Raw genomic sequence first — 19,858 nt, forward strand, 5'->3', positions numbered from 1 at the left:
GATCATGGTGCTTCATTGTTCTGCTACCAAAGAGCACCACCATGACTCCATTCATGCCTCCATCCCCTCACTTGAGAACGAGGATGAAATGCTGTGTACTCCAACAATGTGAACTAAGGAGCATGAAGCAGCCCTATGAATTAACACCTTCTGTACTGTCTGGTTGCATCTTCTTTAAAGTTCAAAAAACAGAGACAATCCAGTCAGAAATTTGAAATACTCTCCGAAGTCAATGTAGGATCCTGTATCGATGGCAAAATTAACAGAAGGAAACAGTCCCTTTCTTCCCATAGACAGCAAAGATTCATTAGTGTCCCTAGTGTTATTCTAGTTCTGTGCAATATTTCTGATGAGAACCTTCAACACGTTTAGTTTCTAGTTACAGTTTAAAGGAATGGTAAGTTTGCCCTTGCAGCTACATGAGCAGTATTAGCAGCCCCTTCCTGCCCCCCCCCTCCCCCCGTTTCTGTATAACCAAAAAGATCTCTAGCTCTGCCTCCTGATCTTTAGCACCAAACTTGGCAGATTATTGCCTTAAAGTGTTTTTGGATGACATGAATGAAAACCAACTGTGTTTATACATCCCTTCTTTGGAACTCTATTGGACAGGACATTCCCCTCCCTTTACCTCTGTCACTAGGCTGTTGGTCCTGTCCTTTCCTGTCACCTTCCCTGGTCACTACTGTGGATAAACCAATGCCCGGCATCACATTATACTGGACTCCTGGCAAGACCAAAACAACAAATTTCCAGGTTTGTTATTCCTAATGGATCCTTGACATTATATATTAGCTGATCAAATATAAAATCTCTTGGATGTTTTTTTAAACTTGTGTATCTACTCGTGCTGCTGTTTGCTTTTTTCCTTCATTTTTAACTGGCACGGACAAGCTCTGAAATTCCAGCTTGTCTGGCCACATGTTCCTTCACACACATTTAAAATCTGCCCCTTTCCTAAACACCTTGAAATAATTTCCATGCGTGGGTCTAGAAAAGAAGGCTGTATATTAATCTGTGCTGCCTTTTTATTTAGGATGTAAGGTACACTAACTTTGCCATATTTCCTCTGTTGGAGAAACTAAGGCACAATGTGATTTGATGCAAATGATAGAGCCTGTGCCAGAACCAAGATTTAAATTCTGGAGCACCTGGGTCTGAAAACCCTTGCTCAAACCTTACATTTCTTTCTAGTTTCCCAGATTAACATCTCCAGATAAGACAGACATGGCTGTCTTTAATCAATATATTGGGCAGAAAGACATAACAAAACATGCTGTCTGTATGGCTCCCTTAATTTCTCCACATTAAGAGAGAGCTGATGAAGTCCTCTCAAGAAAATTACTACAGAATAATCAGAGCTTGTACTTTGTCTTTCATCAACTAATTATAAGTTCCCTTACAAGTACTACAGATAAATGAAAGCTATTATTTAGGTCTGCCTTGAATCTCATGTAAGTGGAGGGAGTCTGCTATTCTAAGTCCTGAATTTCATGGGAAGGATTGTTTTTTTTCCACCAAACTTCTAAATGTTCCTTGGACTGCAAGGTAAATTGAAACCAGGCTGCCAGATGTAAGAAGTTAATACCACCAGCAGATCTCCCATTAAACATCACAGCATTTACCCACTTTTGCTAGAAAAGATTTTCATGATACTAGGATATTCTCAGTGTTTTACAGGTTAAAAATCTTAACCAACTTTGAGACTACAATGAATATTCACTGAAATGTCAACATCTCTGCATTATGTGAACTAACTCTAGAAGTCTCTGAAATCCAAACAGATCTAAATTATACTGCAGCTCAAAACTAAGAGAACAAGCTGCACAATACCAGCTACGGTCCTCAAGAGATTGTAAAGGATTCTTATTGAGTACCAGACCCCAAAATATTTTTGTCTTAAAATGGAGGAAATTAGACCATTTCAGAAAAACAAAACGTAACATTCTTGGCAAAGGGAATACTACTATATTCCACAGTAACTGTCCAGAACACCGAAGCTCTGTGATGCTTCCACGAGCCCCCATTTTGAATGCCCAAGCTTAATAGTGCTTGCTATTTGTGCACTACTTCATAATTATTTTTTCCAGAACTAATGAAGCCAAATGACTAGCCAGGCTCCATTCTGGAGACTGCTATTTCCCCTGACTTTACAGGAAATCCAATTGTTGCTAAGCTAAATAATACCATAAATTGTAAATGAAATACGTCATTAGTTTTTATGCAGTCAGCTCTACTTGAGGGGGTAAAAGAAGTGCTGGTTCCTAAGCACGGTTTATCCCAGCTTCTATCCCTACAGATATTTTGAAATACTGACTTTTGTTGTTGTTGTTAAATTCATGATCTTATTTACTTAGTATACTTTCACAAGCAACAAGGGAACTAATAGTGGTGTGGTTCTTCAGGAACTCACAGCAGCTGTGTTAGATTAAACAAAGGCTGTCTGCAATATTCATCTCTAACTTGGCATCAGCTTTTCTATTACTACATCTAAGGTCCTGTTTCTAACAGGAGTTCAATTTACAGGCAGGAAGTATTTAGAAGATTTGTACAAAAAGATCATGTTATACAACTTGTTTCAGTAGGACCAATTTGCTAAGTGTTTCAACTCTCACTTTTTGTTGATTAATATTTAATGTGTTAAGTACAAGGAATATTCAATATTCACCAGACCAAAAAAAATCTGAGAAAGAATTTGGAGGGAACTTAATTTACTGTAAAACTCCAGAATTTGGTTTGCCTTCTTCTGCATATAGATTCTTTGTGAACTACATGACAGCTCCTACTGGGAAAAGTATAACCACGTTATTATACGGTCTAAGTAGGAAAATATCCTGATGTAACTATTGGAAGTAAACTGTTTTCTAAATACTTAAAAAGGAAGCAATGGAAACGTACTCTATATGAAATGTATAATATTACATTACACAACATACACATGCAACATACACATGCTTGTAACGGACTGGACTTGGTGTTCATTTAGCTCCATACCTGAGAGGCAGCTTATTCCTACCTCAGAGAACGTTTGATATAAACCTTACATGTGCGGATGGATATGCCAAATTTCCATTTATGCAATGTAACTATGAGTTTCTTACTACATTATAAGAGTCCCCATGGTAAAAACGAAGCATCCTGTCAGTGGAGAAGGGAGAGTTTATGGTCAGAGTAGACTTTCTGTATATATTTTCTAGATGTCTTTGACCTGAACTAAGTGGTGTAAGTAACGTTTAGTTCTTATTACCTAAATCTAAGAATAGCTGAAATCCACCTTCCTTTGATTCTTAGTGAAGCAACCAAATGCAGCCCTCGGGGGTTCGATTTTACAGGCCCTGAAGGCAAATACCCCTGTTCTTCTATAGCAACTCTGAACAATTTCATTTGATCGTTCATGTACTACACTGTGTGCATTCACCTCGGTTTTTCACATTTCCTACAAGTCCACTTTATTTTGCCCTTCTTTTCCAGATCAAAAACTGTGAGATTTCAGCTTCCCTCAAGAAGCAGCTCAGAGCAGAAAGAGGGAGCAGCCTCACCAGATGGAAGATACTGCCTGTCGGTTGTGCAGCAAGATCGACGATCTCCCACTGGTGGAGCTGGGATTTCCGAGAATGGTATCAAACCCAGTACCCAACTATTTTATTTCCTCACTTGATTTGTAAGATCCTCAGCAGAAAAACTAATATAGATATTAAACCGTCAAAGCCACAAACCAATCCTAATGAATCTTGAAATCCTAGACCTAAATAAAAGGTAATATCTCAGCTTTCTATTTCTCACTCCCCACATAATTTTATGTTTAATGAAAGACTGAACATATCACTTAGAGCTATGATTTAAAACTGCTTTTTTCCATACAACTCACCTCACCAAAACCTTTTTCCTGGCTTAAAAGTATGAAGTTTTCATTTCTTTGCAAATAAAAACTCAGAACCTCAGCTAAAATCATTTCCAAGGAAACCATTTGCAGTTAATATTCTGTACAGTCACACTCTTTGGAAATATCCTGGCTGCTTCGGTAACCCTGAAAAGGTCCAACCTCTTTAGCACATGTAGCGCTAACTACTGCCATAACATTGCATACTTGCGATTTCTCATGGGACTGCATGAAGCGTTCTTTGAAAGTCCTCTAAAATCACTGGGTTTGCCAAGGCCGGCTCTCGCGATCAGTGACCTCGACTAGACAGTTTGTAGAGCAGACAGTGACAAGGGCTCTCAAAGAGATGGCGATTTGGAGGGGTGGGCATTTAGGAGCTGTAATGAGGAGACACATTTATGGTAGCCATTTCTCCCCCCCCCGGCTAGGGGTTTACCAAGTAGACAGCAAATGCAAAGTTCGGTAAGTTTGACTTGCCTTCAGGTTTTTTTGTTTGTTTGGTTGGTTGGTTTTTTTTTTGACACATCTAGTTCAAAGAAGACAAAAGCACTTATCTGACATTAACTGTAAGTAACGAGGCATCTTTACTGCAGACTGGAGAGCTGCACGTAGTGACAAAAAATTAGATTTTAGGTATGTACTGAATGGAGCTGGCAAACAGCTGCTCAGGAATGTGAAAAATAATGACATGTAAATACAATTAACATTGCAGTGTGTTCTCTATGTGGTTAGACTTATAAAATAAACCTGCTTTGACAAATATTTTTATCAAATCAGACACTTTGCCAGCTCACAGTTTCCATGTCTAACCTACACTACCCACATTTCAAGTAGAAACAGCTTTTTAGAAAAAGCTTTTCAAACAAATAAATTGTGGGTTTATAGATTTAAAAATGTGAAAAAGTGTTCCATCAAATAAAAGAGGATTAGTTGAACAAATAAAAAAATTATGTGAATATCTGGGATAAACCTAGATATACTAGATAAATAAATGTAGATGCAGAATTATTTATAATTTTTTCTATATACTTTAACAAATATTAATTTCTTAGAGCAGAAGAGCACTTGCATCAATGGAATTGGGTAAGTTATTCTACATTAGCTAGTTTACAAATTAGTGCCTAAAATCACAATAATAAAGTGCTCTATGATTCTACTGACAGAATATTTTTTTAAATATTAGCTTAGTAGAAGAATTTTAATAAAATACTGGCTTTATGTTAAGAGAGATGCATAAGAAGGTTTGCTTTCCCTCTCTGGTTTCCAGTCCTGCTAATCGTGACCTACAAGGGGGATGTGAAAGATAGTCTCCTTTGCATACACACTCGGTCAGAGCAGAGGACATTCCCAGGGAGGTGGGAAGCATTACAAGCATCTTAGATTTCTTAGCATGAAGACAGCTTGAGATTCACATGCCTTTTCCTCCATTTTTAAAAACCTAATCTGAGTTTCTCCTATGCCAGATACTGAAATTAATTTTCTAGATTAAACATACCAGTTTGAAGCTCTTCGAGGAATCCATAGTGTTGGATCAGTTCTCATGGCTGCCACAACAGTTCTAAACTCTGATTGTTATCCCTTTGAACTTCAACAGCAAGAAAATAAACGATGACAGAAAAAGTTCACTTGTAACATATCACAGATTGAAAATAGAAAGTCTTTTTGTTTTGTTTTGGCCATGCACAGCCTCACAGAAATAAAGCACTTCTAATAAATTAGTTTGTACAGCGTAAGGATTGCCATGAAAACGCAGACATGCATTCTCTAATTAAAGAGCAATACTGCATGCAACTAAGCTTTGTTGCTGCTTAGGCAATAAATTATTGAAGATGATAACCTATAAATTAGGCACACTGAACACTACTGGAATGAAAATTGCATTAACAAACATATGCCAAGTGTTAACCAAAAGAAAAAAAATACCAGGCCATTTTTCCTTTGTTGCTGAAAGTAGACCTGAGAGAGGACTGAACACGCCGTAGCGAGGACTCTGCCGAGGTGTAACGCCTGCCCTTGGAAGGGCAGCCTGCCAAACCACACGGGCACGAGCCACCACTCACTGCTGGCTGGCAAGGGGCTGGCAACTACGGCAGGAGCCCTTCTGATCCTGACAACTGAAACAGGATTTCAGCTTGAACTGCAGGTGCTTGTGTCCTTGAAATGAGACAGAAAATCATGTACCTGAGAGTCTCTGCTGGGTGACTCATCCCCTTGAACCCACCTTTCCTGTGCTGGATGAACTAAATATGCACAACACTTGCAATGCTCCCTAAGGTCAAATGTGTTTCAATATTTGATTTGATCACTCTGTTAGAATTCATCAAACCTCTTTAATTAACTGACAGTGATTAAGGTAAATAATTATAAAATTTAAAATCATGTTGACAGTGGCTTAACTGGATGTCAACTCAAAATAAATGTTCAGAATAAAGATGTGACCAGTGCTTTTCACATACTCAATGCTTCAGAAGACTCCCAATAAGTTACAAGCATCGTAATAATCCTCTAAGTCCCAGTAAATATCTTCTTGTGATAAAAAGGAGTTAAACGCAATAGCTTTTATAAGATACAGCTAAAAAAGTATTGAAATATTACTGTAATAGTACATGTATATTTACATGTATTGTAGACAGTTCATCTATAATTTATTTGGCGTGTGAGGAGACATTAGGTTTAGGTAAAAAAAGATATAGCTAAACATTAGATAGCTATGGGTCTAATATTACATTTATATATTAAAATCACTGTCCCTACAAAACACAGTAAGGGAATGAATTAGAGAACATTTATATCAAATTCCTGCACTCCAAATATGTGTTCGGCTGGTACAATGACTATGCAAAAAAAAATCTTACACAGTACGATGGTTTCTCATTCCTCTTGAAAAGTGTATATTCAATTGTATACAAGAACAATAATTGCCCCCCCCAATAACACACTGATCCTTCACACTTATCCTTACATTATAGGTACTTAAAGGAAAGAAGAGAATTGAAGTGAAATAGCTACAAGTTACCTGCTGAAATATTCAAGACTCTTTGCTGCATAATGATCTTTGCTGCAGCTCCCTTGCCTTAGCTTTAAAGCCCCCTTCCATGGATGCTGAAGGACCCTGCATTGTGTTTCACTGGGGTTTTTAAAATCTCACTTCTGTCTGACTCAGTCTCAGGAGTTTAAATTGCCACAGCTGCAGTGCATTGGGGTTGTTGTTTTGTTGCTAAGTGGTTGTTGGTTTCTCAAGCAGAGGATCAGCTGTTCCGCTCTGTGGAGGGCCAGGCTGCCTCTGACGAAGAGGAGGAGAAGTGGGCAGGAGACCAGCCATCCCACGTGGACCAAATGAAGAAAATACTGGCCAAGCTCCCTTGCTGTGGCAGCGGGTAGGTTTCTGAAATTAATGCTATTTGAGCGCTTTGCAAAGATTATTTCATGACCTGAAGGCACCATGGCTTCAGTAAGAAGCAGTAATCCTATACAGCAAAACCAGCAAGCCCCTTTGCCCGTTCTTTACAGCGCATGGGAAACAACACGCTGGATATTCCTACTGAACCCTAATCAGTGTCAGCTAGGATGCTAATTTGTGATCTGTGCTGCCAACAGTTTTGCAGGAAAACTGGCTTTTACAAACATAGACCTTCATCGTGAGGTTTCACTAACTTTTTTTTTTTAATGTATATATAGATGTGATGAAAAAATGTGGAAAAAGCTAATGTCTTACTTGGAGACCACCAATACCGATGGCTACGAAGCAGCCCCAGCGGAGCTCACGGAGAGAATCACACAGCTAACTGAACAGCTTGAGCTTAAAGGGCATGAAGTGAAAAAACTGGAAACAAACATGGAAGAGGTAATGGGTGCCAAGCAGAGCATGAAAGCGTTATTTATGTATCTTTAAGTAGCTGCATTTATATTCTATTCTGGCCATTCTGCTCTCTGTTGCTGATGTTTCTCACTGTGCCGTTAGTTTGTCAGCTCAAACATCTCATGCTTTCCTGTAACAGCCACATTTCTAGTCTGGTTCCTACCTGAAACTCCATTGGTTTGGAGGATGAGATGTACACCAACTACAGGCAGACACAGGCTCTTCACATACTATCCTTTATTGAAATGGTTTAAGACGTTCACTGATGCTATGTTTGGGACTGATACCAGTGCAGACCAAAGAGCTGCACATTAACCATAGGGTTACTGTAGGCAGCTTTCAGTGGTTCCTCAGCTGTGGATGAAACGCTCCTCACATCCTACGACATCCAGCTCCTCTGGGAGCACAATAACTCTTCAAGAAATCCCTCTAGCTGGCTGAGATGCAGGGGCTCACCGTTTTGGAATCCTTCGGAGGAAATAATCCAGTTTACTCTGGCTGGTTCTCATGCTTAGACCAATATATTTATAAATAAATAAAAAAAAGTAGTTCTCAGGCTTAGTGGCATGTTCAGCTTTCCTTCAGCAGAGCTTATAACAACAATAGTTAAAAGCCCCAGTGCAGTATCCTAGTAGTCCCATGTGATCTTACTATTTAAATCCTGCAAACTTCAGCCATTGATGGGCATAGATTTAAATGCTAGCAATCTTTCTGTGAAACAAAAATAGTGCATCAGATGCATTGCTTTGGTATGCTTTGTCTTAGGTTCAGTTAGTGCTTGTTCAGTATTTTATAACCCTTCTTTAAAAGCAGCATAAAGATTTTAGTAGTTCTGGAAGGATTATATTAATCAGTAAACTATTTAAAGTAAGAGTAAAATATTCAACTTCTTTACATGTTGCCATCCTTTGCTTTTTATCAGTATTTCATATCATTTTCCCCCTTGACTAAATTAAATGAAAGCGTTTACTTGTGAGGAAAAAAATTTAAAAACAGAATAAAATCATACTTGTGTCTTACACAATTTGCAGTATTCAATGACAATTTATTCCTCTAATACTCCTTAGAGCAACACAAAGCTTCCTTCTATACTGCTTAACAATAGCCCACATAAAAAACCTACATTTATTCTTTTACCTACAGGGAGGAACTACCTTCCTGTAGGTAGTGCCAGTTTTCTTCTTCTTTTTCCATTCAGAGGTGCTCATCATCTTCTGCACTATCATATTGCCTTCTTTTTAGTCTCTGCTGATGGATATTAGTTCTGTCCACGGTGTTCAGAAAAGTATCATTATTGATAGATTAATACAAAATTCCAGGACAAAAATGGAACCTGTTGCTCTTGATTTAAAGACAAGTGGGGAGGTGAATAAGACATAGTGCCAACTCACTGCAACATGAATTTAAAATCAGTAGGGTGAATCACTTTGAGCCTGTTAGAAATTTATTCTTAAACCCTTATTTAGCCAGCATTTATATCTTGTATGCAGTTACAGGGGTTTTTTTCTGATGCTACAAAACAGGCAAGTAATAAGTAATTCCTTTCAAAAAGGTGATTGTTCCTGTAATCAAGACAAAGCAAATTGGAAGACTGAGAAATGCTCTCTCTCATCTAACTTGCAAATAAATATATTGGCTTAATGAATAAACCGCCAGGAACACTTTCTCTGATGACCTGACAAAACTACCTTATGCATTGCCCTATATACTTCTGTTTGGACCTGCTCAATGCTGAAAATTAGACAAATAAAGCTAACAAGTAACAAACTCAGCAGGCAACTGAAGAGCAACACTCTCAAATACAAATTAATAATTGCTTCAGTCTAAGACTTGTAAAACCAGGGGATAAGAGTTCTGAAATCTGTCATGTCTAGAAAGTTGTGCGTTCCAATAAGCAAACACTTTAAAATAGCTTCTACTGAAGACAGGGCGATGAAGGTGTCAGGACATGGGGATAATAGATGGAGAAAACACGAGTGAATTCTAAAAATAAAGTGATATGCTGCCAAGTGTAGCGTTGCAAAGAATTGCCAATTATTTTCTATAAAAGCTTGCATACAAACTGGCAGCTTAATTAAAAAGACAATTAGTTTATGACCTGCCATACAGGGTCAAATGAAAAGTTCATCCTAATGTCATGCGCCTGATGGCAAGCAGCAGTTGCTTAGAGAAAAGCAATGAGAAACAGTACAAAGGATTTTCCTCTTGGTATTACTCACCTGGTTCCCAGTACACTAAGGACAGACACATCTTGAACTGGATGTTGCATGGAGTGTCACGTTTAATGGCCAGCATTGGAGCTATTTACCATGAATTTACCTCTCCTCGCTTTAAAGCTAGCGATGCTTTTGGTATCTCAGGGCAAGGACTCCTACGTACTAGTTAGAAAGGAACAGGTTTTGAGGATTTGTTTTTGTTAGCTTTAAATCTGCTGCCTGATCATCCGCTGTCACCTCGGTTTTGCGCTTGGGAATCAGCAAATGATCTTTCCCTCATAATTTTATAGACTTTTACTACCAGAAATACTGCCTCAGTTATCACCATTCCTAGTCTGCCTCAGCTCTCTTGGTAGAGAAGCCATTACTTCTGTTATTCTATTTTATTCTTCCATTACTTTTCAAGCTCTATTACCCTCTTTGAATGAGAAGAACTGAAAATGTGCTTAGTATTCAAATGCAAGCCCTTCATGGCATAATCATAGTTTCTGTTTTGTCCCTAGTTCCTTTCCTAATAGCTCCTAGCGTGTATCCTTTTGATCTCTGCTGACTGCTGAGCTATGTTCAGGAGATTATAGCTCTTCTAGATCTCCTTCTTGAGTGGCAGTCGTCATCACTGCATACGTATGACATTGTGTGCCTTCCCTACATGCCTTACTTTGCATTATTGACACTGAATTTCATCCGATCTTTTATTGCCCGTAGCTATTCAATATCATGAGCTCCTGCTGTAATTCTTCACAGGCAGCTTTAGTTTTGATTACCCCCAAAAAATTGTATTGAGAGGACACTTAAACACTTTGACATTCACCTTTTTAAAAAATTGCTTATGAATATGCTGAACAGCTCAGGTCTTAACCCGCTCCTTGTGAGACCCTAAGATTTATCTCCCTCTGTTGTGAAACCTTCAATCCTGGTCTGTCACTCTGTGCTCTACCCCCATCTTTTAACCTGCTGTAAGGCCATGGCAGGAGCTGCGCTACTGCCCTGTGGCAGTGACTTTTTTTTTTTGAGTCTTTGGTGATGAATCTTATCAAAAGCTTTTTGCAGATTCAAAATACACTCTATCAATCAACTGAATTAACATTATTCATATATATGTACAGACCCCTTCAAAGAAATCTAATAGATTCTTCACTGTGTTCATCTATGTATTCACCAAGTCCCTCCTCCATTACAGTTCCTATCAATTTGCCTGACAGAATTACTGATACTCTTGAGGTGATTTGCTGTTCCTCAGATCATCTCTGCGGCCTCTCTTAAAAAATGGTGCTCCATTTGCCACCCTCCAGTCTTTTGAAGGTGAAATGATCTAAAAGATAAATTGCACAGCACAGTTCAGCACTTTATTCTACTGTTCTGTTACTGTTTTATTCCCATTTTGAAAATGTTTTTCAGGTTCATTGGTTGTAAAAATGGCTCTAGTATGAGAGCCTCCTTAACTTCTGGGGAAAATACAATAGAATTATTTTCTCTTACATTCCTTAAGGGATTTTTGCATATTAATTATTCATTGTCCTAGATGTATTTGTAGACACTACTCCAGAGCTTAGATTTTCCCCATGGCATTCTCCCCCTTTTATAAGAGGGTCAGATATCAGCAGCTGACTTCTTCTCCAAACTGGTGTTTGGCAAGGTACTATTTCCATTTCACAAACAAGGCACAGATCCAAAATCAGGCTCTGCTGGGGGACTTTAACAGAGCCAAGAACAAACCCACTCCTCTGAGCCCTGTGACTTAACTACTGACCATCCCTCCTGAGTATCTAGATTTTAAAAACAGCTTATGCTTAACTATCATCATTATCTTATTGCAAATGTTAAGGTAACACGAGGTGCTAGATGTAACCTAACTAGGGAAAACAATTTGGGAGAATGTTTTAATGGTACACTGAGCCACTGTCTTAAAGCACAATAAGAAGACAAAAAATGCATACCCATGCATATAAATGAAACAAAGGTATCAGGAAGCTAGTATCCTCCTAGATGACAAGGTGGCTGTTAAGGTACAACTGCTGTGGAAGGCCGTTTACTAGCTATAGCATAGGAAGTACAAGAGAAAAGGGCTTTGTAGGAGCAGTCAAAATGAAGAGGAAAATGAGGCAGCAGTAGCAACGAATGCTATGTCCAAATATCACTAGCGGCACTCTCGGCTAAGCATATTGCCTGTGCTGTCTATACAAACTAAGCAGCTGGTCGTGACACTAGACAACTATGGAGAACTCAAGTGATGTGCATACTAAAGAGAAAAGTTTGTACTTCTCCTATTCATGTCTGCCTGGGAGACCCACTGCATGGCTACAGCCTTCCAGTTCCACCCAGCAGAGGACAGAGGAGTCCCTGGGCAGCTTCCCCAGAGCGGCTGTTCTGCCAGCATGACTAAAGCAGCAGCTAAAAGCAGCAGATAGTGATGTGAGGGGTGCGGGACCAGGATAGATGGGCACCTGCTATGAATTTCCATGAGCATCTGTCTAATTGCCTATTGGGGAAGTCTCTTTTACACTTAAAAACAATGACCTTTTTACCTCTCTGTTATCTGGTATGACACTGCTTCAGCTGTACAGGGGAACATAACTACTTCATGTGTTTAGTACATATCTATGCCAGGTGGTATTTACAATGCGGAGGCAATCTGCAATGTAATAAAGGAAACCACATGTTTAATTCATTGAAGACCTCCCACAGCCTCTAGAGTATTTGTTATGTCTCAGTTGGACTGCTGCCACATTGGTGGTAACAAAGTTGGCTCTCCATACAGGAAAATGTTAGTGTATTCATCTAAAAGGGGTGTTCAGACAGGGATGCTGAAATCATTGTTTGGCAGATGGACCAGATTAAGTGATCCAAACTTCTGTAGCTGTTGTACAGCTCAGAGGAGCTGGAGTGCCTCACAGGGCAAAGCTCACAGAGAGCTAATGGAACAGGCTGATTTCCATCTGATGGGGCGATGGGGGAATAAGCGCCAACTAATACATACTATTAGCACCGTCAGAAACTAAAATGACCTTCTAGAAGGCTTGGTGTGGATCAGGGATTGTTTTCACTCTGACACTTGTGGTTTAGGGAACTGAAGTTCCTTCCCATCTATTAAAATTCATTAGGATACAAATTTCCACCAAAAAAATCTATTAAATAGTATGCATATTAAGGCCTTCAGCTTTTTGAGTTCAACTCTCTCCTTAGTTATTTCTAAAACTGCAATAAAGATAAAAGATGACAGCAAAAAGGGATTAACAGAGACAGAAAATTTGGCATTTACCCCACATGATTTTGTTTCTCAGTGTAATACTTATAAATATATTTACAGTGTGTTTGCAACAAGAAATTGCAAAACATGGTAACATTCAGAATGCTGGGCACAGTAATGACTGAGAAATAAGTTTACTTTTATCAATAAACCTGAAATCTGTCAGTGCTCTCAAAGGTCCAAAATTAATATTAAAGTGACGTATTTTCCAGGGAATGCTTGCTTTTCAGGCTTTTTTTAGCAAATTGGCTATGTATCTGCAACAGGCCCGGGTCTGTGACAAAGAAAGATACTTACTTTTGCAAACGGTGTGGCAGCTTTGTAGTTCAAAATATGTCACTTAGATTTTTGCATTGAAAGAAAAGCAACATTTCAAATCCTGAACATTTTTTCACAGGGAGGTCTGAGAACTGACAGGTCAGCTCAGCTTTGGAAGGACCAGGTCTGAGGGACCCCTCCTGCCCAGGATTTCTGTAGCATTCAAAAGTCTTGTTGAATCTGGACTCTTCCGTCCTCAGGTGCAAACCAATGCTTCAGCAAGCACACATGCCAGTGTTTTGCAGAACCAGAACCTTAAATTTTTTTCCTTAAGAGACTTTTTTTTCTTAACCAAAATACTTACAAGAAATTAGCTAATTATCTTGTTTCACTGAATATACAGATGATTGATGTGTAGGAGTTGCAAGACAAAGATATGATTACATTGGTGAAGGCACACAAATTAGGTATGCTTTATAGAGGACGACAGGAATGCAAAAGATTAGAAAACTGAAATAGTAATGCTAGTATTTGAAATTTCTGAATGATCTGCTTGCATCCAGTGTTGAATGAACTGTCATTATGTGGTTCATCATGCGGAGCAAAGCATGCATTTCCTAGCAACTATCAATTCTTCACTTTATGTAGTACGTTAAAGAAATGTACTTCCTTTCAAGATAATCTTCTGGAGTGAACTGACATTTACCAGATAAGGGGGAAAACTTAGCTTTGCAATTATTGGGCAAGAAAGTGAAAAGCTCCAGTGCTTTTTATTTCCTGTGTCATTGTCCAGATGAAAGGCCCATTGCTAGGTGAACTGCAGCAAAAGGTGGAGGAGACCGAATTGTTGAAGATGGAGCTGCAGATGTTGGAGACTGAGAGAGTTAGGCTGTCATTGGTGGAAGAAAAGCTCATGGATGTTTTACAGCTTCTTCAACAACTTCGAGACTTGGTATGGCAAGAAAGCAGTCCAGAGACTTAAAAGTGGTTTTGACAGTGTCCTTTCCAAACTAAAAAGGATGTTCATACCTTCTATTAAATACAAAGTCCTTTATACCAGGACACATTCTTACATGTGTTTGCCCTGGGAACTGCCCGGTGATTGCAGAAAACTTTTAGACTCATATGGCTGACTTTCTGAAAGAAGCCTAGAGATCTCCTTGGATCTAGATCTCCAAGCTCTCATTATCCTCTAAACAAAAATATAGAGGAAACAAGAAAAACAAAAATGCTAGTAATCAGAAAGATTCTAGATTATTTTTCCTTCTAGAAAAGGGCCTTTGTTTAACTGCATCCTAACGTGACACTGAGTCAGTATTAAAGGAATAAAACCCATTCCTATATACCAATAAGGTATTTTTGGTAAGAAGTTTCTTACCCAATTAATAATCCAAACGTGGACTTACAAAAGCTGATGCAATAACATCCCAGAAGTACACGGCCAGTATAGCAGTTCAGTCCTTTAGAAAATAAGTTTAAATCTCCTGCGTGGGAATGATAATGGTAAGGGCTGGCCACAAGATGGGCAAATTGGATAATCTGCAGAACACAGAGTACATTGGGAGCCACACTGGACTGCTAAGAACTCATTTCTTTGATAATGACTGAGGGTTCTCTTCAATTTTCAGCAAAGCTCTGCCTAATCTGTGTGAGATGAGAATGCTTTCTCAGATGATCACTTTACTTTGTCTGAAGTACGCTCATGTTCCACTGATGACTCTAGGGAACAAGTGCAATAACTCATAATTTGGTAACTTCTTTTAGCACTTGACATGGAAGTTCTACTTTTCATATTGCAAGTCTGACACATGCATCAATTACAATCCAGTGAAGGATTAAACTAGTAAAGACTATGACTGGCAACAAGCATAATAACCTTTTGTGTCAAGACTTCAACATGTCATTCGCTGGTCAGTTGCATTATTGCAAACCATTAGGAGACAATCCATCACACAATGTGCCATATCTCAGTGATAATACCACTTAATGCTAATCATGGCTGGAAACACGCCACTGCGTGCTGCCAACTCCCATAGCACTAATACAGGCAATGATGCTGTCAACGAACAAGATAATTTACAGCATTCCCAGTAGAGTTTAGCAAGGATCCCCTAAATCCCTGATGGGATATACTTCAGACAAAAGAAAACTTATTCATCAGAAACTGTGGGTTTAGGTGTCACTTCCCCCGTGTATTCACATTCATGTTTTAAATACCCCAAGCATCTAATTTGCAACAGAATCTACTACAAAGCAATGACTGTCCAAAGGCAAGTGCACGCTCTGTTAGGACTATTAAAACCCCACACTGTGTTGCAGAAGTCATGTGTAATCACAGCCCACTGCAAACTGCTTTCCACTATGCCCCAGTCCCCACTGGGGCAGACAAGCAGAAGGTAGATGACCAGCATGAGCAAGCAAGGCCAGTATTGCCTGGGCTGCTGGAAGGTATAGCGTCTTTCTTCCAGAATAGCTTACATCTATTTTCACGTCTTGAAGTTTTAACAAGAACAGCCTGTCCCTGCAGATACGGGTGCTCTAAGTGCTAATTAAACTGATTGCAAGACCATCTCCCAGAAAGCATGCATTAGTGTCTCGACAGCAAATTAAGACAGTTTGTTTTTCCAGACACATTATGTAATGTCCCAACTGATTTCTAATATAAAACTACCACTGAAAAAGACCATCCAAATCCTAAGTAGTTTTTACAATACTCTCACTTTGGCTAATGTTTATTACATCTCAATAGATAACTAACAGTGGGCCTGCCACATGACACATACAATCTCTTCTAATTTGTTTATACCTAAAGTGGTTCCCAATGATTCCTAGAACAGCTGGGTCTGAGAAGCCTCTTTCTGAGATTACACCACAAAATCCGTTCATTCGCCTTTCAACACAGGCTAGCAGAGGACTGAACAAGCCTTTGTTGTGCATGCCCTGCTTACGCTCCTTGCCATCTAGATTTGTTTAGGCACACACTCTGGAAAATTCTGGGTTTTTCCACTGAATAACTGCTATTTGTCTTTCTACAGCCATATTAAAGAACTGGAGTCCTCCGCAAACTGCTATTATTTGAGCAGTATCTAAGATAAAATGCTTGAAAACAAAGCCAATATCAGGTCTTGTGTTATCAGGATTCAGTTTCATTTTGGTTTAATTTTCAAATGCAAATACACTGCGCATAGCTTTTGTTGCATACATTTAAACTGGTGAAGGACATATTTGTGCCATAATATTATTTTGTTTTTTAAAGAACATATCTAAGCGAGCCTTGGGGAAAATCTTGCTGAGCACTTTGGAATCCTGCCATGACCCCCAACCTGGTAAGAAAATAAATCACGTGTAAAGACTAAGAAGCACGGAAAGTGTCCTTTTGGGAAAAAACACTAGATAATGAACACAGGAGTAGGAGAAAAAATATTTCAAATACTGGGGGGCAGGCTAGGGAGAAAGAAGTACTATGCAAGAAGATTACCTATAGGAAGTGATGCTTTCTAGTCTGTGACACATCAGAAGCAGGAACACATCCAGGGCTTTTTTTTAGCCAAATTTTAGTTAGAATTTGGCCTTAGGGGAACAATTCAGTATCCCACTAATGTCTGTAGGGCTTCATTGATATGAGAAAGTGGAAAACATGACCAAGTATGTAAGGCACCTATTTATCAGGTTTGCTGTCCCACTGTGTGTTGTATTCCTCTGCTGCAACACAAACAAATATACAAAATAGAATGTTTCTGTAAAGAAACTGCATCAAACCTGCACTCCTCTAATAATAGCTTTTTGCATTCCTCTTACGAAAATTAACCTTGCAAACTCCTCTCCCTTGACAATGGTCTGGTGTGCCAGAGCTGCCTTTGTAGGAACCATACAGGGACCACAGCCTGGAGGTTTAGATTTGATTATTTTGTTCCTATTAGCAGAGCATTTGTACTTACCTTCAAGAAATGAACATCCTGTACCAAGCCTAAGAACATAGCTTGGAGGTGCTTTTAATAGGCAGACAGTAGTCAAAGACAAGATTATAAAAGACTAGATGTGGCCTGAGGGTTTAATTTTGGCAAATATTCTTAACAGTGATTTAGGGAGAATTACATACAAACCACTCGGGGTTTTGCAGTTTCAAAGCCTTGTTGTTACTAGTGTCCAGCAATTCGGGGTGCAGGCAGCCCAGAGCTAAGCTGTGCTGTTCCAGCATGGCTGCAGAGGCAGCAGAGAAAAGAAGGCAAAGACAGACCTTTGCTGGCTCCAGGACACCAACGCAGAGAGAAACTGTACCTGAGCCATAGGTCAGCTATTCTCCTGGTGAGAACAAGAAAAGAGGAGACTGTTGGTATCCGCAGCACCCAAGTGTCCAGAAGGTACTACTACTTATCCTGCACAGGAACACTGACTCCAAGTGGTGCTGCTGAAACAAAGTACCTCCCTCTGTAACGGCAGCACAGCTCAGCTTCCTAAAATGACACCAACAAGTGAAGTAACCTTGCAAAGCTCTGTCCATTCTGCATCACCATTGCCATAAACGGCTCATCTTCTCTGCTTTCCATTTGCTGGCTGTGCATTTGATATGACTTAAGCAGCTTTCCTAAGTCTTTGTAATCAAACATCATCTTCCTCTTTGACAAGACTAAGCGGATGGTTGGATTAGCAATTCTTTATTGTGATATGAAATAGTCTTTGTTCACACAAGTATGCAAGAACTCAGTGAATGGGCAATGAATGAAGCAAGAGAACCAGTAGAGAAAACAGTCCTTGAACCCAGTTCCACTCTCATTTTTATAGGGACAGGAATTCATTACTTGGTATCAAAATTTAGACATTTTATGTTAACTACCTGAAATGGCACCTATGAAGAAGAGAGCTTGCATTATGATTGTTAAACTGCAACTTTCTGTCTTTGTTCAAATTATAATGCTTGCAATTTTCTTTTCTAAGGAAAAGCCCACCTATTTGAAGTCCTAGATACTCTTTACCACGAGCTGACAGCCTGTGAACTCTTTCAAAGCCAGTCTCTGGAGAAGGCGCAGAGTCACCAGTCCTTGTCTAACCCACTGGTCATCTCGTGCTGAGCAGCAGCACCAACTACAACCCGCACGACCAGCCAAACAACAGCCCTCACTCATTCAAACACATGATGAATGAATAAGATTTGGCCAATTCAACGGAGCTCAGTAATGGAGAAGAGTAATAGAATAATTCAGCCATGAAATCAAAGGTATGCTGCTTCTGGGAGGAGCGCCATTTCCTCAGCTAACGTCAAAGCCCTCCCTTACGTGAATGAGCATTCACATGATGTGAGGATTACATAGCAATGTCTGTCTCTGATGGAAGCCTAACCATCCTTCTATGATGGCCCTGTAACTGTACTGGTTAACCAAATAAAAACTATTCCAAATACACTGACCTGACCTATTTAGATTTACAGCCCTGGCTGGGAATAGCTTCTAGCTTTTGTGACAGCTCAATTCAAAAGCAAAAGGCAGCCTATGTTATCACTGGCAAGTAAACCGCTTCCTTAACATACAAGTGACAAAATGACTGTATTATCAACATCCGCACGAGCGTATGCCAGTAGTGCAAGTTTTAAGGGCTCATGGATGAAATGTGTTTGTGTGTGTCTGATTCAGTTATTCACCTTATTTAACTCTGAAGTTAGATTTGTTATTGCTCTGCTGATTTGTATTTGCAATTATAGAGATGCCTTAGAAATCTGCAACAGCCTTTCCCAGCAATACTCTTAGATTTTACATTAAAAGTTACATTTAACTGCTTGAAAAAGGCACAAAGCAATCTTGTTCCCAGGCTCTCAGGGAAAGGAAAGGCCGAAAAATTCACTTTGCAACAGCTGCTGTTGTCACATTAGCAAACAACACGTGCAGTACACGACTTTGTTCTCTCATTTCATTCCCCTCAGTGCAACTGTAGAGACACAAAACTAGGCCCCACTTGCAGACAAATTAATGTAAAATGCTGGGCCTAATCATGGTGCCATGTAACATTTTAATCAGCAATAAAATAATTCCTGGGGGCAAAAGCAAAAAAAATAGGTTGCTTCCAAGATGCTTTTGCTGTTTCATTCAACTATCAAACACAGAAACAAAAGAAGCAGAGTTCTTAAATGATCCAATTGAATTTATGTTATTAAAAAATGCACTGCAGTTCCTTTAAGAATGTGAAATTATTTTCCTGAGATAATGCCTGCAATGAAATAAGACCGTTCAATTCAGAACTGTGCATATATGAATTTTTCCCATGAAAATGGTTTTCATACAGGAATAAGGTCCGTATCACAATGCAATCTGGGGAATAAGAAGATTTCTATTCCTTTCTATTCATAATACACTGTATAGCTTATGCAGACCTCCATCCAAAATTGTGATACATTACTTAGCATTTAGAGC

General features: G+C 39.2%; 1 protein-coding gene across 1 annotated transcript in view; it reads left to right on the plus strand.

The window, feature by feature from the left end:
• The window catches only part of EFCC1 (EF-hand and coiled-coil domain containing 1), a 53,539-nt gene extending 34,711 nt beyond the window's left edge, over positions 1-18,828 (plus strand). Inside the window, exons 3-8 of the mRNA XM_072876155.1 lie at positions 3,469-3,614; positions 7,119-7,254; positions 7,556-7,721; positions 14,251-14,409; positions 16,714-16,783; positions 18,393-18,828. Of these exons, the coding sequence (XP_072732256.1) occupies positions 3,469-3,614; positions 7,119-7,254; positions 7,556-7,721; positions 14,251-14,409; positions 16,714-16,783; positions 18,393-18,526 (811 nt within the window). The 3' untranslated portion in view covers positions 18,527-18,828. The remainder of the gene's footprint in view (positions 1-3,468; positions 3,615-7,118; positions 7,255-7,555; positions 7,722-14,250; positions 14,410-16,713; positions 16,784-18,392) is intronic.
• The last annotated feature ends 1,030 nt before the right edge of the window (positions 18,829-19,858 follow it).

The sequence above is a fragment of the Ciconia boyciana genome, chromosome 11 (assembly GCF_034638445.1).
Source record: "Ciconia boyciana chromosome 11, ASM3463844v1, whole genome shotgun sequence".
NCBI lineage: Eukaryota > Metazoa > Chordata > Aves > Ciconiiformes > Ciconiidae > Ciconia > Ciconia boyciana.